This window comes from Lytechinus variegatus, chromosome 4, assembly GCF_018143015.1.
Source record: "Lytechinus variegatus isolate NC3 chromosome 4, Lvar_3.0, whole genome shotgun sequence".
NCBI classification, from domain to species: Eukaryota; Metazoa; Echinodermata; class Echinoidea; order Temnopleuroida; family Toxopneustidae; genus Lytechinus; species Lytechinus variegatus.
In genome coordinates, this window is record NC_054743.1 from 16,254,747 (window position 1) to 16,274,668 (window position 19,922).

A 19,922-nucleotide genomic window follows, 5' to 3' on the forward strand; every position below is an offset into this window, starting at 1 on the left:
TACAAGCACAATGCTGAAAATTTCAACAAAATCGGATGTAAAATAACAAAAGTTACGACATTTCAAAGTTTCGATTATTTCTAACGAAAAAGTTATAGAACGAGCCAGTTACATCCAAATGAGAGAGACGATGATGTCACTCACTCATTATTTCTTTTTTGAATTATACAATATTTCAATTTTTACGAATTTGATGATTATGACCTCATGCCTGAAACACAAAATGTTAAAATAATGAAACTCCACGTGTTCAGGGAGGAATGAAACTTCGCTTCACATGACAATGAAAATAAAATTATTTCATATTTCATATAATAAAATACAAAGAAATAGTGAGTGAGTGATGTCATCAGTTCCCACATTTGCATACCGACCGAGATGTGCATATAACTTTTTTTTTTTAAATGAAGCGAAACTTTAAAATGTCATAACTTTCTTATTTTGCATCCGATTTTGATGAAATTTTCAGTGTTATTCTTGTTGAATTTCTCTCTTTTTATTCAAATCAACTTTTGTTGGGGTGGACTTGTCCTTTAAATATCAGTCGACAACATCAAGACGCACACCTTTTCCTCACGATCATGCATCTTTAATGTATGTAATAGAATTTGGAGACAAACCTGAACATTGCAACTATTTATTTAACCCGATTGTCTCAGGTAGTAAATATGTTTATGATTATGCGAGGAAACTACTGAAAAAGCTTGACATGAGGGAGATTTAAAACAGAGAGATAGTGAGATTGAAAAAAATGATTTTTAAAAAGGCGGAGAACTAGTGAGTGTGATAGTGTGCAAAGCCACACGTCCCTACTAGCATAAGGTTCGGTTACAAAGAAGAAAATGGATAACAAATAAAAACAATAATACATTTTTTTTCTTTTCAAGAACGAGATGACCAAGAGGGAGTCCCTTTTTCGGACTTTATGGGGACTTTATTAGTTACCCTAGAAGCCTGATCAATGCTGTTGCTCCAGTTAACTTTTGGGGTACTGGAAGAAGTAAAAATAGCGAGAGAGATTAGTTAAAGTTAATAACTTTATTAGTTACCCTAGAAACCTGATCAATGCTGTTGCTCCAGTTAACTTTTGGGGTACTGGAAGAAGTAAAAATAGCGAGAGAGATAATAGAGAGAGAAACTGAATGCGAGCGTTACAGTGGGTGTGTGTGTGTGTGTGTGTGTGAGAGAGAGAGAGAGAATGATAAACGTCTCTACCTAGCTGGGGGAGTGAATTGTGTGTGTATGTGAGGGGGAGGGGGTGGGAGGTGGGAGGGTTGATTTTTTTTAATTGAGTCTTTCCCGCCTTCCCTTAAATTTATGTTTCATCTGAAATGCATATCAATTACGATGATCCATATTTGGAAGAATACAAGACCCCTACACACATAAAATATCATATGTTCTACACTGTTAAAAAATAATTTAAACAACGCTGTTTACTACGTGAATCGTACAGTTGTTGTTTAAACAGTTCAAACAAGTGTTTGAAATCTTTAACAATCATGCTTATTTGTCAATTGAATATTTGGATTTTAGCGATGTTGTTTAAGATTTTAAACACTTGTTTAAAATGTTCAAACAACTACTGCGCGATTCACATGGGAAACAGCGTTGTGTAAATTGTTATTAACAGTGTTGTACATTTAACATGTTTAAAGACGAAGATGAGAAATTCGATTTTAATGAATAAAGGATGAAATAGTTAATACATTGATAAAATAATATCAAATTTCTTATGATCTATGAAAGTTTGCAGGATGGTAAACATAAGGTAGGAGTATAAGGTCTAGATGATAGAAAGAAGAGAAGTTGATGAGAAGATTTTATAGGACTGTGAACCAGACTATGTGACGGCTTGAAGCGGAAGTTAGTTAAGTTGAGGAGTCTCAGCAGCGATGAGTAAATTAGACGGGGTGTCATGACTGTCCCAGTAAAAGTGGCTGCTCTCCGCGGCAGTTGGTATGTGTGCGTATGCGTGCGTGTATGTTCAGTGGCGTAGCTACGGGGGGGGGGGGCTGGGGGGCACGTGCCACCCCCCCCCTGAGATTTGGTGTGCCCCCCAGGTGCCCCCCCATAAAAGAATTGGCAGAGCGAAAAAAAAGGAGAAAGAAGAAGAAAGACAGAAGAAAAAAGAAGAAGAGGAAAATAAGGAGGAAAACTAGTGAATGAATTAATGTGAGGGAAAGATTTGCAAAAAAAAATCTGTCATGTTACTATATAAATTTTCGCTTGCGCTTCGCGCCAGAATTGCCAAAAAAATGTATTCAGAATGCCTGTTCGATGAGATTCATATTTTTCTCAAGGCTGATATGTAGCAAGTATTGAAGTTCAATATACAAAACATATTTTTGCTCGGACATCGAGCATTCATTATTTTTTTTCATTTACAAATTTAAGTGCTCTGTAAAATGTTCGTTTTGGGGTCTACATATCAGCATTTTAAGCTCACGCTGCGTAGACACATGCATTGTTTGATGTGCCAAGGTCATATTGTCTACGTGTATTACACAATGTTCCATTAAACAAATGTATTCAGAATGCCCAGATTCTAGGTCTAAATCTAAAACATGCGCGATAGCCTCCATGTTCTTTATTTAAAACGGACTTAAATTATCCAGTTTCACATCAAAATATTAATAGTTGTTTGCTCACGCTTCACGATCGCATTATTACTGATACCCAATGAAGTATATCCTATTTATGATTTACAAAATATGAATAGAATGTCCTGCTTTTAGGTCTAAAATCTCAATTTTCTTCCTCTCGCGCTTCGCGCTCACATCAATTGTTTAAGTTACATACCTATCCAATTTTTAATACAAAAAGTGCTTAGAATGACCATTCTTCAGGTAGGAATGTCAAAAGAATTTGCTCGCGCTTCGCGCTCGCATTATTGAAATATATTTAACTGTAAGCAGTCCTTAACAGTTCCCTTTTTGATAATGCTAGAACAGTTAATACAAATTTCTGCTCGTGCTTGGCGTTCGCAGTAACCATCTAGTTTCATACGAATCTTGTTCAGGATTACACATAACATTGCCCAGAGTATTACATTTTCAGGAAAAAATACATAAAAGTAAAAAATTAAAAATTAAAAAATCGCCCGCGATTCGCGCTCACACTTTTTCATATGGCTTATGAAATTATTTCATGTTTATTTTGTTTTATAAGAATAAAACTAATATGTGACTGATCGGGGAAAATATTTATCTTGGTGAAGATAATTTCGGCCCCGTTCCCTATTGGCGAAAGTCGGATCCGCCCTTGTGACACATACACACACCGGAAAAAATGGCCGGTGCACCCCCCCCCCCTGAAAAGCAAGGACCCCCAGTGCCCCCAGGAAAAAAAATCCTTGTTACGCCACTGCGTATGTTTCCCTCTCCTTTCTCATCTATCCCGTTTCATTTCCAACTCAATATCTTTCGTTAGACTCCTCGTCATTCCCCCATCCAAATTCCATTTTTCAAAAATAGATTCATTTTCAGGAGTACTCGCATTATGGACTACATGAACTAGGATGTTTTTCCATAAAATTGAATATCATGTTTACTAGAAAACAGAAATATTTGTGACTTGCTGGTGATATCTGATTTTTATGATTCATTTGATCTCAATCATATCATTTGACAATCTACATAACAGGTCATATTCAAATAGATAAGACTACCTTCATGTGAGGGCTAGTGCTATTGAAATGAAATAAGTCCAAACAATTTAAATTTCGGTCATATTGAAATAAATTTATAGTTACGTATATGTATTCTGAAAAGAACACTGTCAGTGAGTCTACCCTTTACGGTATGTCTTACAATTTGAATGGTTTATTTTATGTATGGCTCGACGTCTTGTTTTTCAACCGATCATTCTTAATGAAACTATGATTTGTTTTTATTTGTACTATTTCAATGTCAATTCGAGATTGATAAATATAATATTAATCATAAGACATCAATACTAACGAGGATAATTATGATGTCTGGAAATACTAGGAACACAGTTGGTGAATAAGAGAAAGTAGCTCCATGGAAACAGGGACTGAAACAGAGACTAGAAAGGTTTTATTGTTAGTAGTACATCCATGCAGGGAATATAGAAATAGGGATGGGGAGGGGTAATTTCGAAAGGTCGATAGACTTGTGTAGATCACTTTGCTCAAGGCGTCAATCATTTACAGCTAAGTAAACATTAGATATAACATGTGAGTTAAAGCAAACACACATTGTCATAAATTTGATCCAAAGAGCACTGACATATCTTCATACTATGTGTTACGTACCTTCAGAGAGCACTAGGCCTATACCATAACCATAAATATCTTGAAGCTTGCTCTTATGGCTCGATGATAGACCTTCTTGATAAACAAATGAAACAACTTCGATGAAATACACCTCACTGCAATAGCGTAAACATATTCTAAAGATATCAAAAAATATGACAAACAGAAGATATCAAGCTTATCATGATCAGTCGTAAATAGAGATAACTTACACGCATCTCGTAGTTATGTACATGATGAATATTGAATAGTATAAAATACATTAAACATGACTAAGTGTTCTTTACGAATTCTTTACATCAAAATGTATGATACTTTTATTTTGGAACACTTCTCATTTTAGTAATTTCAGTTAGAGAACTTTAACTTAAAGTACATGATATAATACATCCATATATATTATGCATGCACTTCGTGGAGTAAAAAAAAACCCTACAAAAATGAAGCAAAACACCCTGCATTTAACGGGGAAGTTCACCCTGAAGAAAAGTTTGTTTTTAAAATTGCAGGAAAAAAATATTGGTGAAGGTTTGAGAAAAATCCATTAAAGATTAAGAGCGTTATTAGAATTGTAAAGTTTGGATTTGCGACATCATAAACGAGCAGCTGCCCCATGTTTTATGCAACATAAAATGCATGAATTTCATCTAAAAAAATTTCCTGATGACTTATTTGTGTTTTCCCTTTAATGATCGGGTGTGATCATGATCGGGTCTATTTATATGCAAAGGGACAGTAACCAACAATGTAAATTTTCTCAGAAAATGACACTTCATTGATGCTTTACCATACGATATGTAGGAATGATGTTCGCATATGACGACACAAAACAATCTTTAAAATTCTTCATTCTTTGATGGATTATTATCAAATCTTCGGCAATAATTTTCATTAAATTTTCTGTTATTTCTAAAATTGAATTTTTGTCAGGGTGACAAAAGATATATTTCTTACAACAGAATTCAAACTCCGTAACCAAAACAGGATATAAGGCACGTATGAAAGGGTATAATGGACTGATTTAGAACATTTTGTTTTCATTTTTCATGGATATGTTCTTTTATGTTTTATGTTGGTGTTAAATTATGATCTCCACAAGCTCACCCACCATGCTTGATCTTTCACACCTTTATGACCATTGTTTCTTCATCGAGTAATAAAAACCCATCGTGTTTGGACATTGCTTATTGGCTTTAGGGAGGGAACCTTTCATATGAAAAAAATGAAAATGAATAGAATGGTAGAATTTATTGTGGTTTATTGGCACATGTTATGGCAATCATAAGATTAAATAAAAATGATCTAACAAATATTGACATTGATAAGATTTACGATAAATGGTAAGCGAAAAGAATATATGAGATTGGGTAAAGCTTTCAGATTGGTCCAGAGCATAAGTACCGATTGTTTCCAAGAACTTCACCATGCTCATGGAATACAAACACCGGGGACCAGCAACATTAAGTTTATCGATTGATTCTGGAGCTCATTTCTATAATTGATTACATTGGTTATTACCTAATATTCATCGTAAACGAATCCCCACGATCAATTGCTAAGCTTTATGCTACGTGGCCCAGCTATCGAAGATTATCAAAAACTGAATTGCCCGAATGATTATTCAGTCATGTGATATTACATCCCAGTGGTATGAAAAACCCCGGGGAACAATATGATTGCGAAATGATGTAATCTTAAAGTCACGTGATTTAAGAGGCGTTGCCTTGAAAATTTCCTAAATCGTACAGAATGTACTGTGTAACATTTTTTTCCAATATGTTGATCTGGCGCCAAGGCGGAACGACTTTTTTCAGGACTCGGTGATACTGGCATGATTGCCGTCTCCGCTTCCCAAATTGAATGTTTTCATAATTTGATGTTATCACGCTTCTTTTCAAAATTCAACGGAAGAAACGAACGAGACTAGAATATTGAATATCGACAAGAAGTACAACCGTTACGCTGAATTATTGTGGAGAGACGATATTTCTGAATACATGTATGTCTGATCTATGAAAAGTAAGTACAAGAAATTAATATCAAACTTATTTTTTAAAAGTTTTACAGCAAGCAATGAGAATTATCCAAGACAATGTACTATTAACATAATAGCGAATAGTAAAATAGCACGATATATTAAAAAAACCCTACACAGTCATTTGTGATGCAAATGTGATTTGATCACACCAATGACAATCGTGTAGTCAGCTCTGTAATTTTACATTGCGAAATATATGTTTTTCCTTCCGTTCCTTGAATCTGATAAATCTGATGTGTTTATAAACAGAATGTTACAAATTAGATGACAAAGAAAAAAATACCAATACAAAAAATCCAACTTCTAATTTCGAACTTCATAATGTTTATATGACTTACTCTGTTGATCAGATGTGAATTGTTTTTTCTACGAATCATTCTCAAACTTTTGAACATGAAACGTATTTTTCTAATACATAAATCGAAGCGTCAAACAAATGGTACAGAATAAATTTATCTTGCCATCTTGCTCTATTCACCGACAGTGATTTTGTATTCATCTCTTTTTTTGCACCGCAAGAAAAAAAATATCTCATAAATTTTGCTTTCTGTTATTCGTTTTAGACAATTAAGTCTTCCAGAACTGCGTAGATTCTCAAAATTTAACCTATTAGTAAACCGGTATCGGATGCCAGAGTTACCGAGATAGAAATTATAATAGCTGATAGACAAAGTTGGCAACTTGTGCCTGTCTGGCAAAAAGGTGTCTGTGGTTTTACTACCGGGTTTAGTGAATTAGAGATTGCCTCCTCCAAATAATTAAAAATAAGAAAAAAAACACACCACGAAAAGACCAATTGTGAAAAACTTTTAGCCAAGAAAATGTTTTCCCTTTGATATGATATATATAATAAGAATTATTATATGAAAATGTGTTATGACGTAAACATTCTCCACGAATGAACGCCTAATACAAGCAAAAACAACACATTATCAATACAGAAAGAGATATGTACATATATATTTTTTTTCAAAGTCTTTTTATCAACTACTTGAACTGCTAAACTCTTGATAAACCTAAAGAAGTTTTGCCGAGCTTCCTTTTCATTACTAACTCTATAATTATTTTACAGGTTGATTTCACCATGGGAGTAAATACTGATGGGGAGGAGGTGAATCCAGAAACATCACTTCGGGATGATAATCAGGTGAGCATACGAAAATTTAATTCATTTGCAGAAATTGTTTTATTACGTTTAATCATTCTTAAAAACCGTATAGTAGGTTTTTGTGGTAGTTGTGGTTGTTACTTACCGCTGTGTTGTGTGTCTGTATGCTAGTGTGGTCTTATGTGAATATATGACACAAGTTTAATCTCTCACATTTTGTTCATGTTTATGCGAAAAACTAGTGTCAAAAGTAAATCAGTATTAGATCTGCCGTTTACATCATTGGTCTAATACTGCTTTCCCATCAAGGTACGGTCGGACGGATGTGCTTTCACACTGCCTTTAAAATTTGGTTAGGCCCAGAGTGATCGGTCGCTGTAAATTTGTGCGTATCATCATGAACCTATCATGTCTATAGGTCCATGGTATCATGATCTGCGCATATTTTACACTATTGCATTGACATAATCCATTTGAGACGCCCTCGAAATGCACCTCGCCGGGTGGCCTTGCAAGATAACATACAGGACAGGAAGGGTAGTCTTGCACGATTTCCTAAGAACTTTTCATTCCTCTCTTTCCTTTACTTTTCTAAGATTTAATAAAGAAATTATTCTGTTTTGGGAAAAAAAGGAAAGCAAATTTACAAGGTAACAATAGTCAAAACTGACTAGTTTGCCTTTTCAAAATAACAACAACAACGTCAAAGAGGATGAATAGGGAATTTCGATCAGTCACCGAGTACGATATGCTTTCACACCAAGCTTGCATTGGTCGCGATCGGTCGCTGAAGTACGTCTCCGATTGTACTCAACGACCGATCACTTTTTATCAAAACGATCGGTTGCTGAGTACGATGAAATGATTTCATCGGTAACTGACTACCGTCTCTGCGACTGTGCCCTGGTGTGAAAGCAGCATAGGGTATCTTAAGAAGAATATCACGGGAACATTTGAATATCAAGTTGAAAAGATTTATAACCTCATTTTCATTAATGAGTGAAAACGTGGGTTTTAATAATGGCCATTACGGGAGTTTTATTTTTCCCATTTCATTGGATGCAATAAAGTAGCAATATAGTGCTTGTCTGAGTGTATAACTCGTGTTGCGGGGAATGTAAGTTCCAAAGTGCAGATATAACTGAAGACATTGACGGGTGATCGATTTCAGTTCGGGCGGTTGCTGTTAGATTTTATTTATTTATTTACTTTATCTATTTACTAATTCATTTCTTCATCTATTTATTTTATTTGTAGTTTTATTTTTACGGGGTACTACAGTGCCGGCCGCAGGAAACGTTACGCCCAAGCACGCAAACACCCTAGGGGGCTTTCGCGTCTAACCGAGGGTATTCAAGGGGAGCAGACTAGGGCATTTAGACGGGCCCGCGGTGTCCTGCGTGCTATGTAAAATTGGCCGTGCCCGCAGTTACCCTAGGAAATCCTAGGGTACGTACATTGCATTATGTTTACATGTGCATGTACTTCGATAATCTTGTGATAGACCATTATTTTTTTAAACTAGCGTGATCGGGATCTATTGTAGGTTGAATTTTTGATTTAAGATGTTATTTGTTTTTTTTTTTTCTTTCATCCTTTCTTTCATTCCTTAATTTCTGTTTTCCCTTTTAGTGTAGTGTTATCTTGTCCCTTTCTTTATTTTCCAATTTAGAGTTTGGCTCATTCCTTTCTACCTTCATTTTCTTTGCCTTTAATCATCTTAATTCATTTCTCTAATCATGCTAATGCATTTGTATATCGGGGAAATTGTTCTTTCTCACATCATAAAAAGTAGACGCGCAAAAAGCGAACACTAGCAAAACAGGTTGTGCTCATCGATTTTTTTTTATTTGGTTCTTTTGTTATTGTCAATAGTCTGTGAGAGTCTTGCTCCCCGTCCACACCGACCCCTCTCCTTTGATCACATCCGCTTACCAATTTATGACAGGATGTTCTTAGAAATTGGGGGGGGGGGGTTACGTAGTAATTATCTGATGCGTCAACAACAATGAATAAGGATATTCTTTTCAATTCGGTTCAAATCGGGTCTCTAAAACCCCCACCCTGTAAAAAGTATAAATTTACCCCAATGTTGCAGATTTAACAAGTTTGTCTTTTTGCTAAAACATCTGATTACATTATCTGCTCTTGATTGCGGTGTTAGTTACATCGGTAGATATTCGGATTGGGAAGATAATAATAATTAACATAATCAAAGTAAAGATTACTTGTCCAACGCATTTATTACGCGCAATTTTATACAAAATTATAGATGGGTTTAAAACGAATATTAATATCCTTGATACACTTATATGATGATCGTCGAAGTAAAGATTAACCTATCATTTTTACGAACTGCGGTTTTATATTGATAGATTAGTTGGATATCATTGAGGGTCTAGACATTTTTTCAATTATTTCATTTCAGTAAAACAAGATTTTCCTTCGAATATATTTTGTTATATGAATTGGAAATGATAAAACCAAATCACAAAACCAAACCACAGCTTGGTACAATACATAATTCAGTGTTATATGGAAGATAAAAATAATAATACATGAGATTTGTAAAGCGCACTTTCCATCTTGATTAGATGCTCAATGCGCTTCAGAGCAGAACAACAAAACTATTTGCATATATGTAACTATTAAAAACTTTCCTAACGCATTTAGCTTAAATGCTTAAACCCAAGCAAAAGTATGTTTTCGAAAGCTACTATGACGTATTGTATGGAATGGGTACTTAACGAGTTAATTATCACTTGCCGACAAAGCAAGAATGGAGCTATACAAACCATTCTTTTCTTTTATTAAGAATTTTAGCGGGTGCTCACGCAAACGCTAACTATCAAACCTAACTATTCTTTTCGGGGAACAAAGGAGTTAGTCGAGCCAAGTTGAAGAATAAAAGCCCGTTTCGGTTCACCTCTATATAATATAGTCGAAAATCCCTTTAATCATCACGCTCGATATCCCCCGCTATATTTTCTCTCTCTCTCCCTTTCCCCTCCTTTTTACCCCCCCCCCTCATTTATTCACTCTTTTCCTTCTTGCTCCCCTTCACCTTTTTCTCTCTTTCCCTTCTTCTGCTGTCCCTCTATATATTTTCCCTTTCCTTCTTTTTCCCCTTTCCTTTATCCCTTCTCTTCCCTTTTCCCCTCTTCCTTTTCTGTGCCCCCTTTCACTCCTTGATTTGTTTCTCCCCTTTATTCTCTTGCTTTCCCTTCCCCTTCTTTTGTAATACCCTCTCTGTTATATTGTGAAACAACAGTTTCTTGTATTCTATAGAAATGTACAAGTAGTTTAATTTAACATAACATTATATGTTGGGAAGAGAGAAAGAATAGTTTGAGAGAGGAATTGAGAAAGAACTAAACGATAAATGAAAATAAATTTGATGATGAGAGGTGCATATGAAAATAATGTCCACAGATAAACATCAGGAAAAGATGAGAGCTAGTGGTTGATATAGAGAAAGGTAAATCAGGAAGGGGATAAAAAATGATAGAAATTAGAGAGGGGTTCCAGTATTTTGATAAGAATAGTCGTATCCTTTTCTTTCCTTTTCCTTGTTTCTTTTCTTAGCCCCTTTCCCTCTCTTTTTCTCGTCTTCAGTAATTTTTATACCCGCTATTTCATCTTTCTCAATTTTCCCTTCCTTTTTAATTTCTCACCCCTTATTCCTTCTCTTTATCCTTCTTTCTTTTATTTGCCCTCCCTCTTTTCTTTCTATCTCACCTTCGTTTTTTCATCACCTCTGTTTTCTCTCTCTCTCTCTAGGTTTTTCTTCTAATTTCCCCCTTCCTTATCCCTTCTCAATTTTACCTTTTCCTTATTTCTTTTCTTTGCCCCCCCCCCTGTTCCCTCTTTCTCCTCTTCGCCCCCCCCCCCTATTCTCTTTCTCCCCTTTCGCCTTCTCTCAGTCCGGGCTTTCAGATTTCTATTTCTCTTATTTCTTTTCTTCTCGTCTTCAATCCATCCCTTCCTTTTCGCCTTTTTCTTTCATTTTTGCTTTCTTCTTCTCCCTTTTATCTGCAACTCGTAGATCCGCGCCTGAAAGGCATATCAGGGTATATAAAAAAGGATGGCCATGCAGGGAAAGAATAGAGTAAATAGTTCTAGGACGACCTCCGGAATGTAGGGTCAACATAGACAAATACCGGCTCCTTTGTCAGAAACTCATTATATCAGTTAATGAAATAACAGACACCACGGGGAGAATATTCATAGGAAATGACCATTTACGCTGGTGCCAGTGTGTAATCCAACACAATAAGTCATTCGGTGAAAAGCCTAAAATCCCAGTTATCAGCCCAAAACTTTGTAATGTAATTTTCATAACAGATTTTATCCACGATAAATGATCGAAAACTTATGCTTGGTATGAGAAAAAGATCACATGCAGTCTTGAACGAATGTGTCAAATTAGACTTCTTCTTTCGACCAAGAATGCACTGCCGAACATCCTAGAGAAAACACCCTAGAATAGACGCGGGCGCTAACTGCGGGCACTCATGTCCTAGGGGAGCGGACGCGGGCGTCTTCCCGCGTCCGCTCCCCTCAAATGCCCGCTACGGGCTACCGCGTTTGCCCTAGGGGGCATTGTGACGTTTCCCGCGGCCGGCACTGTATATAGATGTTATTACTTTGGAAATATTCCTTTTCATTATTGATTCATTTATTTTCAGTACCACTTAACCATTTAACGACTGTTTATGGTCAATAGAAATGATAGTGTATTTTTTTCCTTTTACATATTTAGGTTTGAAATATAAATTCATGTGTATTACTAAGCTAGGATTCGGTGTGTTAACCAACGTACGTGGTTACAAGTTTCAAGATGTTTTTAATTATCCAAGCGTACATGAATACTCTTAACGAGTGTAATCTGTCACACCAAAGCCAACATTGAGGCACCTAGGAAGGTTCCCTGTAAACCAAAATATGAACTGGTCTTCGAATAGTTAAAATGTCAAAATCAACTTTTTAAAAGAATATCAATGTTCTTCAATATTCTATCAACATTGTCTGAAGGTTTCAACAATATTGTAAATTGTGTACCTCAAAAGTTGCACCTTTTTTTCTCCTTGATCTTCATGTTACTACTGATAGCTGCACCGTGAAGAGGAATCCTCCCATTATCATCTTCATCATTCACATCAATTCCCTTAGAAATGAAGTATTTCACGATATCTAAATGACCGAATTGAGCTGCAGTGAAGAGTGGAGTCATTCCATCATACCTGTTCTGCTTGGCTCCTTTATCTATGAGATATTTGACAGCTTTTAACTGGCCGTATTGAATGGCAGCATTGAATGGTGTCCAACCATTACGGCCACCCTTATTCACATCCGAACCTTGTTGCATAAGGTATTCCATGATTTTCATGTTACCTTTAACAGCAGCTTCATGTAGGGGAATCCTCCCTCTATAACCCTCATCATTTACATCCGCACCGTTGCTAACGAGGAATTCAATGATATCTAAACATGTTAAATGTCCTGATTGAACTGCGTCATATAGTGGGGTTGCTCCATCACATCTGTTTTGCTTGGCACATTTATCTGTGAGATATTTGACAGCTTCTAGATGACCGTATACAATAGCAGCATTGAATGGTGTCCAACCTTTTGAATCAACGCTGTTCTCATCAGAACCTTGTTGGATGAGATATTCCATGATCTTTATGTTACCACTGATACCAGCTCCGTGTAGGGGAATTCTCCCGTTATCATTTTCTTCATTCACATCAGCGCCATTTGAAATGAAGAATTTCACGATATCTAGATGACCGAATCTAGCTGCAGCATACATGGCATAGAGTGGGGTCCTTTCATCATATCTGTTCTGCTTGGCTCCTTTATCTATGAGATATTTGACAGTTTCTAAATGGCCTTCTTCAATAGCAGCATTGAACGGTGTAAAGCTTTCCTTGTCAGCCTTGTTAAGATCTGACCCACATTGAGTAAGGTAATCTATGATTATTATGTTGCCAATGATAGCAGCTCCATGAAGGGCAATTGTGCCATCATCATTTTCTTCATTCACATCAGCCCCACTGGAAACTAAGAATTTCAGGTTATCTAAATGACCGAGCTGAGCTGCAGCACAGAGTGGGGTCATTCCATCATATCTATTCTGCTTGGCACCTTTATCCATGAGATATTTGACAGCATCTAGATGACCGTGTTGAATGGCAACATTGAACGGTGTTAAACCTTGCTTATCAGCCTTGTTGACATTGACCCCTTCTACAATAAGACTTTTCAACATGCAAATGTGCCCATTTACTGCTGCTCTATGAAGAGGTGTTTGACCCAATTCACATTCGACACAAGGGTCCGCTCTATGCAGGACGAGGCAATCCACAATATCTGCATGTCCTTCTCTGGCTACTACATGAAGAGGCTGAAGTCCACCCTTGCTTGGTGACTCTAGGTTTGCTCCTTGTGAAATAAGAACCTCGACCTCTTTGAGATCACCTACTAAAGCAGCCTTGTACAGGAGAGTGTATCCTTCATCATCTACCTTGTCTACATCAGGATTGAGCGGTAATTCGTGTGTAGGTCCATTCCCATCACTAGAAAATGTTTCTTCGAGCAGTGTTTGGTATGCCTTATCCCAATCTTCCAAAGCATGATTAATGTCGGTGTCTAAGATCTTAGTGATATCAGATAGTTGCAGCTTGCATTCCTTTCGTTTGGTACACATGTCATCTAATGTAGAAGAGTTGGTTGCGACAGATACAGGGTGCTGTTTATCATATCTTTCTGTTTGTCTGATTGGTTGGAGAGTAGAATATCTCTCCCGTGTGTATTATCTTCTTGAGGTGTCGGTTTTTCATTAGTGGAAACCACATACCTATTTTGTGGTGACATGTGATGTTGTGGTGTGATGAAGGAGGGGTCCGTTGCACCCGTTCTGTAAGAAACAGATATTGTTCTCGGTCTAGTGCAAGTGAGGCAAAATGTAGATCTCCTTTAAAGTATAAGTGGACGTATGATATGTCACTTTGAAAATAGGATAATTTAAGTGACAAACAGAGCGCCCCCTAAAAATGCCCCTCTGACACGGGGCTGAATCAACTCCAAAATATGTTAGCATTCTCAATTAAATGTTCATGAATTGAAAGGTCGTTTCATATTCTACATCCTATGCACATTTTATTCGTTTCGCCTCTTCGGTTTTGAAACAAACTCTGTTACGTAACAGTGGTGCGTTTCAGCCATTCCAAGTTTGGAGTACTGCTGTATTTCTGCATTATAGCATGTTAACCCCCATGTGTACATCCAGGATCTGAGCAGGGACATTTCCCTGACCAAATCCAGGCTCATCAAATCATAAATTTGAGTATGCGCAAAGGGGCAAGAAACATCCAGAACGAAGATTGTTATGATTGGTATGGAAATCAGCACACAAAGCTGAAAGATAATTTAAATAATGGATGGGTACTAAAACTGTACTTTGAAGGTAAACAACAAGTGTATCACACTCGGGATCACACTTTGTGATAATAATGATATTAACAACAATAATAGCTGGATTTATAAAGCTCTTTTTGCAAGAGGATACAAAGCGCTGCTATTATTTTTACCCGGCTTTAGCTCAACCTACCATCACCGTCGCTCAGTGCATGCAAGGAATTACTCCTGCCGGGTATCCATTCACCTCACCTGGGTAGAGTGCAGTACAGTGTGGATAAATTTATTGCTGCGATTCGAACCCGATAACGGACATGACCAGAAAAAAAAATTATAAAAAAAGTACATTTTCAGTGAATTTACTTCACCTCATTAACTTCATAACAAAATTAATAACAATAAAATGCACCTGTTGGAATTGGGCATGGAACAGTCATGACCTGTTGTCTGAACTTGATTCCATAAGTGTGCATTTTCCATTATCAAAATTTAAATGGTCATCAAGCACTGACCTTGCCCTTCTAATACATTGTGATTCGATAAGATTTGTTAGATCATGGATATTCTTCTGGTCAGATCAGGGAATTCGATGCCCAGATTCTGGATGATTAAAGGGGGTGACATGTAATGCTCGACAGTGCAGAATGTACAGCAGTGCTGCATGCACACTTGAAATAGGCTGAAAAGAACCACTAATACATGGCAGATCGTGTACTCAAAACCACTGAAGCGAGACCAATGATTTTGTTTAGAAGTTAGAACGTGAAATGAACTTCCAATTTCTTCACATTTTAATTGAGAATAATATTCAACTTTTGAATTTATTCAGTCGTATATTAGAGGGACATTTTGTGGGGACGCGCTGTACATGTATTATAGGAGAAGTTAGAGTCACTTTACTAATGTCTTCTGTAATGCAAAGGAATTGTTATTTTTTCGTAGTGACATGTGATTGTTAAATTTCATGGTATCCCACGAGGCGGAATGCAGAATAGAATTGGAATAATGATAAAAAATACACGCTTTTCACTACAGATAGATGAAAATGATTGTTATGCTTTTAAGATATTTTATAAGAATTCTGGCAATGTGCAGGATAGGTGGATATAAATAACGAGTTAAGCAAATCAGTTAAAACCTGTAATAGTTTTTGTATAGGTCTAAATATTGTTTATTTTCAAAATTAATGTTTGGAATAGTTGTCAGATAAAAGGAAAAAATATATAATACTTTTAGAACTGCTTTTGCGCGAGCCGAAAGTCGTATAATATATATAGTATTTAAGGTTATCTATACAATAGACACATACAAATGGGAAAAGTTGGGTCCTCGAAAAAATGCTTAAATCCGCTACATAATAATAAGTGTAAAGCCCCTCGCAGTCTCGTCTGCATTACGTAATTTGATATAGCAGCAGTGCTGACTTTGAAAACAACTAAGATTAATAATAATTTATTCACAAAAAACACGATTCATAACAGTAAGATACTAGGTTCACTATCCCTGAACTAACTTTTAACTTGATTATCTGACCAAATGCTAGCGCAAGGAGATAAGAGATACTTAGCTACCACTACGTCCATGACCTAGATCAAGAAACTTTCAAAGTTATGGTTGCCTTTCAAAAAATACCCTCAGCATGGCCAACTTTCACTGACCACTGACCTTGAATGAACTTTGACCTTACTCTTGTGACCTTATGCAAAGACCTTCAATGGAAGTCGATTTCTCCTTTATGTCCAAGTTCATTGACTAGATCCATATACTTTCAAAGTGATGATGGCATTCGACAATTCAAGCTTTAATAAGGTTTCAGTTTTGATTTCACTCAATATGGTGTAAGTTCATTTACTCCAAAATTATTTTTGACCTTGGTCATGTGACATGAGACTCGGGGAGAGTGAGCAAGTTTCATGAAATAAAACAAAAACCAAATCTAATTGTAAGTGATATAAAACAAAATCAAATCTAATTTCTGATGACATTTTAAAGTCTTAGCCTTGATGAAGATTACAATATGATGCTAACGACTCCGCGGCGCGCCGTCGCCTTGGAAAAGCGCCGAATATAATTTCGCTCTGCTATGCAGATGAGACAAAAACGGAAAAAGAATGTCAAAATCCGACCTTACCTTGCGACATTAAAAATTATAATAATTATCAAAGTTTCTTGTTTTGGCAAATAATGAAATCGCTAAGAGTCCGCTCTCTTATCGTCCATCTACTCAAAATCTGAACTGTAACGAAGAATAATTTGATAATGACAGTCCTTCGTATTTATGAGACTTGAATGGTATACAATTGGGGAAAATGATTTACAAGCGACAGGCTTTACAAAAGTGGATTAATCCCAAAGGAATATTGGAGGATCAACATACTGTATAATGTTCTTACCATGAATTATATAAGAGAAAGAACTTGTGTTATTATATCCAAATATTTTAGAACCATTACAACATGGGCGTAGGCTTTTTTCAAACGCGGCGTACATTGCAATAAGGACATGACGATCTTCAGCTATATTTTATGCCTCTGCTCTTGTTAGTACTTAATTTGATGGATTGGTTTGATTTGATTGATTTTTTCATTGATTAATTATACACGTTTACACGATAGAATGTTTACCTTATTCGTTTTCTTGCCTTTTTCCCACGTTATAATGACAATAATTGTAAATAACATTTATAGCGCATTATCGTTATTGTTACCTATTCTTTTTTCCAAAAAGGAATGTAGTAACTGCAAAAATCGTATAATTTAAAATCGATTACAATAAATTTCCTACAATACCGCTTGATTTACAGTATACATTTACTACATTTTTATCATTTCCATTACAGATAAATGAACTGATGTATTTGGATAATGATAAATTGAACAAAACTTACAGTTTTGGATCTTGAATTCCCCAGTACAATCATCGTCTAAAAGAAAGCTCTCCTTGCTGCTACCATGCTCTCTTTCGTGTTCCATCTGTCGAAACCCGGTTGTGTACTAGTGGAAAAAACAAGATGAATATTTTGGTTATTTTTTAGTAAGATACATCGGATTTTGTTCTAAGAATAAAATACTAAAATATCTTAATTTGACCTAATCACAATTTGATCATAATTACAAGTAGTGAGATGCAAATCTAATATACCAGATCAAACACAATTGATAAATATTATTAATAATATTCATAAAGTAATCATGAAGCCATCAGAGAGAGAAAAAAAGCAAATAAAAATGAACAAAAGAGACACAAGCAATGATTAAACGGAAAATTATTGCTAAGACACAGACATGTAATGATATGAGATTTGGTCATGACGATGATGAAGACTCATCAATTTAGCAGTAGAAACAAAATCTATAGGCCTCTCTTGATTAAAGGCCAAATCTACCATAGTACTAAAAGTAAATACAAATTTATAGAAAAGGCATGTCTTTGACAATATCATGACCATGATAACATTACACTTGCAAAAACAAGTAAATGGAAAAGCCCGTTACGCTCCACGATGGAGCGAGGTATCCGGGTATACGAGCCGAGGGGTTCGGGACCGGGGGAGGGGGCTTAGCAGGGGAACTTCAACCAGTCCCTTGCTTGACACAAATCTAGAATTAGCCTTTTAAAATACAATCATTAATCAATTTAAGTATTACATAACGCTAAATGAAAAAAAATCAACGGAAACAAAAACAAATTGAAATATTCTCTTAACCATCAACGCTATCAACGCTGAGTGGGGCAATCCCTCCGTCTTTTTAATGATCATTTCTTTGTAATTGTATATATATGTAACATAGTGAAATCCTTCCAACCCACCTGCCTAGTGTATTGCTTCTGTGTTCTATCCTTTACTGCTTATCATCTCTCTATACTTTCTATTGTCTAGTCTCCACTCTATTTTCTTCATCTTCTCTTCCACTCTTCTCTCCTTGGTATTTCATCTTGGGTCTATAAATTATTCTTACTTCTGAGAATCTAGACAACAGGTTGGTTGTACCCCTCTAACCCATGTCCTTCATCATACTCCCCAGACCTAATAACATACCCCTACCCCATTCACATTAATGTCTAACCCAGTGACCGTTGTGGTCATTTTGTGTTGGAAGTATGGTCCCATTCATATTGAGAAGTAAAGACGATGACCCAGTGCTATCTGAAAGGGGGATGTGTCTGGAACTGTCTCCCACCATATCAACTGGACCCCATTCATCTGTCAGACCTCATTTACAAGTTAAGCGAGTGAAAAGGAGAAATAATAAGAAATAGAGATACCACAAGTGGTCGAGCGGTCATCAGTGCACCCATTACTTTAATGAACTGTCAGGTTCGAGACCCATAAATTTAACTTATTATCAGGTCCGAGTTGTTGGAATAACATAAAAGTATTTCGTGGAATCAGCAGAATTCAGCTCTGGACGAAAAGTGGGCGGTTCGAGAAATGACCAATGAAAATATCTTTAATAAAATATCTTTGGACTCCCTTCCAATCGAAAGCAGCGATAGATGAACATTAATGTTCTGATTGTCCTTACATGTTAAGGCATGGCAGAATGGCGAACTGGAACTTAGAAAACCAGAGTGCAGTGGTTGGATCTTCAGTTGTCATCCCAGCAGCCACGATTAGAGCAACTCATCCCACTGCCCCTTCATCCCAGGCCAGGGCCTTCAAGTCTTCTTTAGTTTGAGAATCTTCAACTTCAACTTCGAGCAAGAAGGTACCTTCAACCTTCTTGTCTTTGTTCCTGTCTCTGTTCCTGCCTAAAGATACGAACTGTTCCTGAGCCTCAACGTTTAATCTCTACCCTAACCATTCTTCGTCCTCTGCCTCTCCGCCTTCAATCTACCAAAATTCCAACCCTTCAAGTTCTTCACTCTTCGCATCTCTTCGATTTCTCCAAATTTCTATCCGCCGCTTCATCTAAAGATTCAAGACCCCAGCATCAAGAACAAGAGAACACTTTGACCGACAACCGCGATTGCATGTAAGTGGCCACGAAAACTAACTTCCATTTCCCCACTAATCCCATCAAACCCTTTTCCCATTAAGAGTTAGGCTTTAAGTGTAATATATATATATATAT

At 36.4% G+C, this 19,922-nt stretch overlaps 1 protein-coding gene across 1 annotated transcript; it reads right to left on the reverse strand.

Annotated features, from left to right (window-relative positions):
- Positions 1-12,487: 12,487 nt before the first annotated feature.
- LOC121412834 (ankyrin repeat domain-containing protein 50-like) lies at positions 12,488-14,137 on the reverse strand. Its single transcript, XM_041605596.1, has one exon. It carries the CDS (start codon positions 14,135-14,137, stop codon positions 12,488-12,490), a length of 1,650 nt encoding a protein of 549 aa, XP_041461530.1.
- Positions 14,138-19,922: the final 5,785 nt, after the last annotated feature.

Coding starts and splice junctions, on each gene's coding strand:
- LOC121412834 (XM_041605596.1), bottom strand. CDS start 14,137: ATGTGTACCAAACGAAAGGAATGCAAGCTGCAACTATCTGATATCACT.